Here is a 9803-nt window from a genome sequence, read left to right as displayed (position 1 = left end):
AGCTCAGCGCCAACGAAGGAAATACTTGAAAAACACTGAAGTACGATATAGCCTCATGAATGACGGGCACAAGCCCCGCTGTTTCGATAATGGTCTCGAAGTGGAGCTGCCTTGATTGTTGTGTCATCCAAATTCAACGGCTTTCGCCGTTGAATTTGGATGAATTTCATTACGCCACAATAATTACTAGAGGCTGCCTTTTCTATATCTCGAAGCTGGAATGGGTTCTTCGCATGAAGGACTTCAATTCTCCCAGGTGACATAACCGCCTAACTCCACGAATTAAAAAAATTAATTAATCTAACTGTTTTAATTACTACCTCAAATGATGTCTTCAGCCATATTAAGATGCACGCGGCTACAGAAGAAGTAATTGTGAAGACATCGACCAAATATCGCATCTCCCGGAGTTTTGAGGATATTCGACACATTCCTTGAAACACCCTGTATATGCTTTTAGCGGCGGATTTGTTTAAGCTCGTCGTTGGTTTCTAACGGTTGAGCCGAAATGATAACCGTCATGAGGGCTGTGCTGTTTTGAGAGGCCCACACGATGTTGTACGTGTCCGCCATCTTCCCACAGTGCCGGCACTGTCCTATGACCATGGGGACGATGGTACGTCTTGCCATAACGACACATTTATACCTTATGGTCAGGGGACACTGCCAGCCCCGTGGTGAGGTGGCGGACATCTACCACGTGGTGTGGGCCTGTCAAAACAACACAACCCTTACTCCTCACCCAAACTGCATCGAGGCTTTTGCCATCTGCGCCAGCGATGTTCTCACGAAGCTGTTGACGTCAGAGCTTCCGTAGGACCACCCACGGCGTGTGATGTGGTGTGTGATCCGGTATGGGTGACCTCTGAGACTGCCTTTACATGCCGAGCACGATTAATAGACATAGAAGCCCAAGATAATGCGACGGATAATCCCGTGAAGTCTCTTCGTGCATTAAAGGGCCCCTGAACCACGCCGAGTTCAAAGAAGTAAGAGTGCTCTCTTTCTTCCTTTCACTACCACCCTTACAGGACTTAAAGGCCCCTTGCCTCTACCCTTGCCATTTATTGCTTTATAACACACTCGCACAGTGTCAGTACTAAGCGTTGAGGCTATCAGGACTTCGCGACTTTCAGCTACGCGCTGTTACATCCGCTTGCGGGAGGGGGGGGGGGAGGGGGCGGCGGTTTTCTCCACTAATCATCTAAAGGGGGGCGCCAATTCTATTCTCCTTATTTACTCAGTTGGACCTTTCACGTCCTTTTTATTGCGCAGGCTACGCATGCTTTTTGACTGCAACGGCAGCAGAGGACACCTGATGTTGCATTCTAGGAACTGCTTACTTCGCACCTTTACCCTCGGATAGCCGGGAACCAAAGGCAGGCCATTGTGATAAGCACGCCACTGCTTAATTTTAATTTTCGCATCCATGGCAAAAGCTTACGTTCTTTCGGACTCAACCAACCGGGGGGGGGGTCGCAGTGGTGAAACTTGCCTCCCCCCCATTTTGCGATGGGGAATCCTGCGCACACATATGCACACGAACTCCACGAGGGTGGAAAAATGTTGGGACATCTCCACTGGATACGCGCACGTCTCAGGTCTGGATCTTACGCAGTCGTGTTGTTTCGCCGCAGCGTAAGACGCCCGACGCACCAATCGAAGGACATGCAACTGGCGCGGTTGCAGTAACTAGCGATGCGCTGAATTAACTGTCAGAACCAGTGGTATAGTTCCTGTGGTCATATCCGAACATATCCGTAAAAGTACCGTCGGTACAGTCCTTCCACCTGACTCGCAGGCAGCTGGTCTAAGTATCATCGCCGCCGACCCTCCCGAGGTGTCGCCTTGCGACGCTCCAGCGTTGACGACTCCGGCGGGGTCTTCAGACCCATGCGTCGCTACAGCAACACCATGTTCTGTCCGGCCATTTCCAGGTGTCCCACAAAGTTGTACCGGAAGAGACACGGCTCGCAACGGGAGTAGTACGGCGCCCAGTGCTCGTCCCACTGGGATACAAGCACCCCAAGTAAGTAGTCCACGAACTGGGGAAAGGTGATGGCGCGAGTCGAGTTGGTGATGGTGTTGTTGCTTCCGTTGTTTCGAGCCAGGATGCGGTCCCAGCAGACGTCGTAGAAGAAGCGTTCCCGGTCCCTGGGTTTTCCGGCCTTGTGCTCGAAGGCCGAGACTAGACGCTCGAAAGGGTCCCGCACGAAAAGCACCTGCGCATCGAAGAGATACGAGAGGGGCGTCGCAAGAATAGATTTGGGGGGGGGGGTGTTTAACGACCCTGTATCTTCGTGCCCGTGTTTTTATGTGTGCGTGTACAGGCACACTTGCAATATTTAAAAAAAGTTAGGAAAGGAAGGGTCGCGCTTTCGGTGCAGGCCAGGCGTTTGTTTTTTTGCTTTTCGAATGCTTTGGTCAACTAGATTTTTCAGAGACAGGGGATTTAGAACGCTTTAGAAATCTCAGATCCATGTCCATTTCATCTGAATCCTAACTGTCATCATTTATGTCTTCCATTTGCCTCAGGTTGCTTTCTGGAGAGGGCCTTGTAGACTGAGCACTCGAAGGCGTTACCTCAGATCCTGTTTCATTTAGACAGCTTGGAAGCTCGGCATCTTGTGAAGCTATACCAATATAACTCGGAGTTCCTAATATATGCCCCATCTGGTTGGCTAGAATTGGAGACAGGCACTCACAAAGGTTGGTGGCAAGGGGCTACATAGCCTTTTCCATTGCCTTCTCGATCACATCCGCAATGGACGGAGAAATAGACTCTTCCATTGCTGTGTTATGACAGGCTGCCGCACCGGCGCACCCCTGAGTTCTGGCCTGAACTTCAGAGATCGCGTCTCTTCGGCAACAATGCCTTCGTTCTACAATTTCAAGAATTTGTATTTCACGTGATTTGCCGAGCAACCTGGATTATCAGCACACTGCGCTTCGTTGCAGAGACAGCACTTTCTTTCATTACCTTTACATTAACTCGAGTTGTTGCGTCTCACCACAAATCCGGCATCTGGGAGCTGACCTGCATCATTTCATTGTGTGACCATAGCGCCAGCGCTTTACACACTGGAGAGGACAAGGCGATAGCGGTTCCACTCTATAAATTAGAGGCCACGCCTTAAATTCAGTTGGACGACTCGACCCGCCAAATGTAACGATCACGGGATCAGTTGGAGCCTTATTCTTGTCTACGGCACGTCCACACCTATAAATTGAGATCGCACCAGCCTCGGAAAACATCTCTAACCCCTCAGATGGAGTCATCTTGACATCAATGCCGTGAACTAGGCCTTTCACGTATGCAAGGTGAGGGGGGATAAAGGCGCTGACCGGATTGGTACGAACACCGAGCATTTTAGCAGGTCTTGTACACAGAGCTGGTCTGACGAAAAGCAGAGAATACCTCCCCTGTCGAACTGGCTGACCTCCCAGATGCTTTGGAAGTGAGTTGTTGCTGATCTAAGCTTCGTCTGAATCACTTCGGATTCTTCATCCGTATGATGCCTTCGTTCCTTGGGACAAGGGCCACAGGAAAGGATGAGATGCCGTTGCGCAAAAACAGGTCCACGGTTAGCTCCTGCAGAGAAATTGAAGCAAACCAGAGGAAAGCCACTGGTCCAGGTGAAGAAAACAGCATCTGCCTGGTCTTGCTATACAAAATGCAGTCATTAATCAACAAATGCACTAGAGAAACTCCTAACAATGAGTAAATTCGGCAGCAACTACTCAAACATTGGCCACAATCCCCAGAGTAGGCAAGCGAGAAGCCGATCACTGGGAACGCGACCTTTTTAACGCGATAGCGTTAAAGACAGAAATACCGGTGTCGGCGTCGGTGACGGCCTCGCTAGTTGTGAGCGAAAAATCATCATCTTGTCCATGACCGAAAAATTGAGAAAGATGCAAATAAAACAAATAATAAAAATGAGCGGGTTCGAGTGAGAATTGAAGCCAGGCCGTCTGCGTGGCAAGAAGGTGTTCTACCACAGAGGCACGCCATTTCTTGAAACTGCTTCGAAAAAAAAAAACACTATTCATGTTGTGGAAGGAGTCTGCTTAACGCATGTAATATTGCTCGGCAGAAGCGTAGAATCGCGCCAGGCGTCAAAACATATGAATTGCGCGACGAGCGGGAGTTTTAAAGGCCCACCCATTACCATGCTCAGACATATTAGGTCATCATCATCAGCAAAAGCATCAACAAAGTAAACAGCTGCGTCGGTTCGCCTGTCGCCTTACGGACGCGTAGTGGGCCCTTCACTGATTCTAAAGAGGAATAATTCTGGCGTAGTGGGTGTGGTATATTGGTTTCGGTTCCGCTTTCGGAACCCGTTCTTCTGCCCACAGGGGGCGCAGTTCCATTGTATATAGGCAGACGCAGAGCCGTAGCTCTAGGCAGACGCACTGCTGTAAATGAACAGTTCCTGCTTGGCTACCGGCTGCTGCTTTACTTCCTCCCGGCCGGCGCTTCGGACGCCGTGCCCTTTGTTCTCCGGGCGTCGCGTTCGACGCCCGATACCACATTTGTCGACGAGATTCTACGAATCCACGTGCATCAAGAGATAAGGTCTACATAGACGCCGCGGCCAGGGACGCCACTCCGGAGCACAAGAAGGCGCTGCTCCTGAACGCCTTAGGCGTCGAGGGACTTAACGCCTACCTGCGTGCCGCCGAAGATGAGCAGCAGCCGGGAGCCGATCGGCCAACTCAGGACGAGACGCCGAACGTGTACGACGCAGCCCTTGCGCTGCTCAGCAAACTCTTTGACCCTCAACCGGACGCGGCGTGTCTGCGCGCCCGCTTCAAAGCCCTGTGCCAGGGACCGGACGAGTCGGCGGTCCAATTCATTCAAGAAGTACGCCGAGTAGCCAATGAATTCGGCGCGGCGAGCGATATGCTTGCTTTCGACCAGATCGTCTCTGGCATCGCGTCGCCGCACTTGAAAAGGACTTTTGACAAAATGGGCAAGGACTTCACCGTGCAGAAGGCGCTCGACATTGCGAAGCAGGAGGAGCGCGTCGACCGCGCCTTACTACAGTTATCCGGAGTTCAAGTCGACGCCGTGTCGTTGCGTACAGTTCAAGATGGCGGCGCAACTCGCCGAATTCTTCAAAATGGCGGGCCAAATGGTGGCCGTCCTCCTCAAGCTTCGCCGCAAGATGGCGCCGGCGGGACTTCGTCTGCGTGCACCTCCTCGCCCACCACTGCTGCGGACACCTCCTCTCCAGCTGCGCCGCCGGTTCGCGCGGGTGCCTGTTACCGCTGCGGATCGACGCGGCATTGGACCAACTTCGCCGCCTGCCCAGCCAGGAGCCGGACGTGTTCGCGATGCGGACGTCGTGGACATTTCGCGCGGGTCTGCCGCACTACTACGGAGTCTCCGACCGGTCATCAGGGCACATCAACGGTGACCAATACAGTTACTGTCCTACAAGTGGACGAACCGGTCACCACTATTGGACTTCATCTTCCCGTACGGATCAATGGATCCATTTTCAACATGCTCATCGACACTGGAGCGGCTGTGTCACTACTCAACGTCCAAGATTATAAAAGGAACTTTTCACATATCAAGCTACTACCTTCGCATCTTGTCCTACAAAACTACTCCGAGCAAGCCGTAAATAATCATGGCTATTTCAATGCTTCAGTTTCCTACAACGGCAACGACGCCTCCGTTACTTTCTACGTTACGGACAAAGACACATCAATATTGGGATTAGACGCCATCCGAGCTCTCAAGTTAGTCATCGTGGGTGAGACGCTCTCCTGTTCCATCGTCGAGCCGTCGGCACTTCCCGCCAAGGCATCGTTCGAGCCTCATCGTCCGTTCACTTCGGACTCCAGTCCTGCAGAGCATACATTGCTTCAGCATGGTCGTCGACAGGGCGTGCCAGCAGTGGCATCCGGTTTCCACCGACGCCGGTGCCGGCTTCCTCAGCAAGGGACTGATGCCTTGACTCAACGAGAGGCTCACGGAGTCATTGCAAGGGCGAGTTCATCGAACTGCAATGCTCCTATTTTCCAGGTGAACATGCGTCGCGATGAATTTTTTCGCACTGATCCCGAACGCGATTTGCCGCTGTCTAATGCCCCTCAGAATTCATTTTTCATTCCTACTCAAGTGTTCAATAGTCAACGGTACATGCATGCCGATCTTGCAAATGCTCATTATTGTCATACTTGTTCTGACGGTTCTTGCAAGGGCAATGCTTACTTTCCTGCTAATGACACTGTACTTGATCCACAGGGCTCCTTTGCGGCACCTGTTCAAAGTACGGCTGTGGTGCCCAGCCACAATACTTCTAATGAATGCATAGTAGAGCCATCACGCTCCTTACAGACACCTCCTCAACGTTCGGCTGTGGTGTCCAGCCCCCATGATGTTTCTCCGTGCCCCGAGCACATTTCAGAGTCGCAGAACTCTTTACAGGCACCTTACGGATGCTCGACTGCCGTGCCCAGTCCTCATGCAACTCATTCTTTTAACAATAATGGACATGATTCAGATACAGTGGGCACTTAACAACTGTACTTGCAGTCGACATTCTAGGATGGTTTAAAACTGCCAATGTTGCGCGCACAGTCGTTCGTTTTCTTACGGCACGGTTGAGGCGTGCACCGAGAACCGAAGCCAGGCTACCATTTGAGAACGTGATGCGCACGGGGCCCGATTGCGCTATCGCGTTCTACACTTGAAGACGAAACTGAAGCGTCCTGCAATTATTTTTTGTTTTTGTTTTTTTTCCTTCTACGCTATGCCACATACCCACTCTGGGGGATTGGGCAAGAATTCGTAGTTCAAAATTTACAAGATAACTTGAACAATATTGAAGAATAGAAACAAAATAAAAAAACAAAGAAAGAGGGAATAATAGGTAATATATAAAATACATACTGCAGTTACTGTGGCATTGCGCTACTAGTCCGGACTTTTTCTTTATTGTGAGGTATGAAAAAAAAAAGAATAAATCCTCGACCCGCACCATAATAATATAGCAGGCGAACTAGTCCGGACTGCCGTGACGCGGCCGTGGCTTTCGCTTCTTCCATCACACGCGCGTCGCTTCTTCCTTCTTGTCTTCTCGCGCAGTGGTCGCGCGCGCCTCCAGGACCCGGATGGCCGTGTCAGAGTGCCGGGCCTGAGGTCCCTGTCAAAATTCGGCCCTTGACGTATCCAAAGTCCCGCGGTCTTCCATGAGCGCCGTGGGTCCCCTGCGTGCTCGTCCTGACCGCGACATCCATCTGTAGCCCGGTGAGACCTGCATGCATGCTGTTTTCGTTTCTGTGTTGAACGTCGCTTTTCGTGCAGTGCCTGCCTTCATGTTCTTATGCACAGCTGTAACTTATAGTTTGACGATCAATCACAGACTCGCTGATACCACCTTATGGTTCAACATACCGTAGCTGCGGTGGTGTAGCGGTTTCGTTGCTCGGCTGCTCACCCGAAGTCTTGTGGCCAGTGCAGAAGTCGTTATCGCTTCCCATTCTCTTGCACTAAGTTGTACAGCCGTCAGCATGTTTAAAGTGGCCCTGAAACCCTTTTTAGTCTGCATTTTGCAGCGATGGAGTGCGTGTAGCGGTGAATACGGAGATAAAGGCAAAATGAATGACGGAAGTCGGTGTTCGGTAACGCAAGTTATTGGCCTTCAAACTTCAAAACCCCAGCAGACGACGAGAAAAAAGCTCCCTTTCGCACTTCACGCTCCCATTGACGTCAAACGCCGGTTTCAATCAGCGCGCGCCTCTTAGAGACATTCCGGACAACACACCTCCTGGATGGATGGAGAGATGGATGGATGGATGGACGGACGGACGGACGGACGGACGGACGGACGGACGGATGGATGGATGGATGGATGGATGCTGTGAGCGTCCCCTTTATAACGGGGCTCGACAAAAAAATATTTTTCCTTTTTCTTTTCTTTTTTTAATGCTGGCCTAATTCCTCTACTTCGGTTAAATCTATCTCACTACAGGAAAAAAACGTAAATTCTCAGCCCAGTTCTCTGCGCTTTTCAGGAGAATGTCCGTATTTTTTCCCAATAATTATTTTTGTCCTTTCACTATAATTTTCTGCCACGAATACTCTAACCGCCTCTTAGCTATTTCAATCGCGGGTGTGTTCAGCTTTCCATTGTTGTCCCTAAAACCCAAGGCTTCATATACGCTCGTGCCCAAACGTACATCAGGGTGGATATCTCCACATTCAATCAAAACATGCTCCATCGTTTCCTTATGTTCCCCACAGCATGTGCATTGTTCTTTACTGAATCTCGCTTTATAACTACGCATTCTAAGGCAACCCAATTTGGTTTCAAAGAGTAAAGCGCGTCCACTTGAATTATCGTAAAATACCTCCCTCCTTATTTTATTTTTGGCCTTTCGGTAGTTACTCAGAGCCGGTTTTTTTTCCATAGCCGCCGTCTAGTAAATACTCTCCGCTTCTTTGACTTTTCACTTAACGCTCTTTGTTGCCATATGCGTGTCATATACCAATATATTGACATATACCAACGGAAAGAGTACCTCGTGGTGGATGTTTTTCAGCGCTCCTAGCGTCGTTTCGCAATAGCTTTCAAATTTTCACATTAAAACAGAAATCCTTTTAGTATCCGAGGAGGAATAAAGAGTGCTTTTATAATTTTTTGCGCACAACAGTGTGGCCTATCTGTGACCGTATGAATATTACGTGCGACTTGTCAGGTCAAACCAATCAAAACGCACGGCGAATGTCGTCACTCCCACGTGATGAAGCGTCACTTCCGGTCACGTAAATAGTCGCTGTGTGTCGCTCTAGTCTAAAAACAATGTGGTTTCTCCATTGAAATAAAATTATAACAGCTTTGTTTCTGGCGTTGCCACTCGCACAACGATATCGGTGCATTTCATAGTGCGAAAAGAAGTGATGAAAACTGCACGCTTAGCTTGTGTCGCAGGGCCCCTTTAAAGGGGCCTTATCCTGAATGCCTCTTTCGATGAAATGATCTATGATGCCTCCTGCCGTGGACGTGGCAGAAAAGTCTTTTGATGCACTGCCAACATCCAAGCCGTCTTTCATGCAGTATAAGGACCAAGCGTTGTTTGGTCTTGATAAATCAATGTTGAAGTCACCGGTAATGATGAGAGGCCTGGTTCTCTCAGCAGATTTATTCTAGGAAGCATTGACCCGGTTTTTGCGTAATCCACGCGTTCCACGTTGCGGACCACGTGGACGAGTGGATGATACTTGAGCATCTTCCAGGGGTGTTCTGTCTTCAGTTTCCTCACTTTCCTTCCGTCCGCCGCGGTGGTGTAGCAGTTACGGTGCTCGGCTGCTGACCCGAATGTCGCGGGTTCGATTCCGGCCGCGGCGGTCGCATTTCGATGGAGGCAAAATGCTAGATGCCCGTGTACTGCGCGATATCGTTACACGTTAAAGAACACTCGATGGTCAAAATTTCCGGAGCCCTTCGCTACGGCGTCTCTTATCATCATATCGGGGTGTAGGGACATAAAACCCCAAGAATTATTATCACTCACCTTGCGTGTCAATGTGTGTGTGTTCGCCGTTACTGTGTTGGTTGAGACTCTATATCACCTGAGGCACATACCCGCATAACATGAACTGTGGTCTGCGGGTATGTGCCACAGGTGACTGAGAGAAATGGTTTCATGACGTATGCGACAGGTATTTTGCGTTAATATTGCGATAGCAATTATATGGACGCTCTCGTCTGGCTTTTGCCGTCGCCATCTGTCGACGCCGTCATGTTCAGGATATGTATGCGTATGTATTATAGATAAAA

General features: G+C 50.1%; 1 protein-coding gene across 1 annotated transcript; it reads right to left on the bottom strand.

Annotated features, from left to right (window-relative positions):
• Positions 1–1901: 1901 nt before the first annotated feature.
• Positions 1902–2790, bottom strand: LOC119399162 (carbohydrate sulfotransferase 14). Its single transcript, XM_037665977.2, has 2 exons — positions 2746–2790; positions 1902–2222 (listed from the first exon to the last, which is right to left on the bottom strand). The coding sequence occupies exons 1-2, from the start codon at positions 2788–2790 to the stop codon at positions 1902–1904; spliced, it is 366 nt and encodes a 121-aa protein (XP_037521905.1).
• Between the last annotated feature and the right edge of the window lie 7013 nt (positions 2791–9803).

The sequence above is a fragment of the Rhipicephalus sanguineus genome, chromosome 7 (assembly GCF_013339695.2).
Source record: "Rhipicephalus sanguineus isolate Rsan-2018 chromosome 7, BIME_Rsan_1.4, whole genome shotgun sequence".
NCBI lineage: Eukaryota > Metazoa > Arthropoda > Arachnida > Ixodida > Ixodidae > Rhipicephalus > Rhipicephalus sanguineus.
The sequence above is the reverse complement of the archived record's forward strand: the minus strand, read 5'-3'. Positions and strand labels throughout refer to the sequence as shown.

What these genes read in the sequence shown, in the direction of transcription:
- LOC119399162 (XM_037665977.2), bottom strand. Translation starts at nt 2,790, where the DNA reads ATGGAAGAGTCTATTTCTCCGTCCATTGCGGATGTGATCGAGAAG. An exon ending in TTGCGGATGTGATCGAGAAG is followed by an intron (nt 2,223 to 2,745) that starts GCAATGGAAAAG and finishes TTCGATGCGCAG; the next exon opens with GTGCTTTTCGTGCGGGACCC.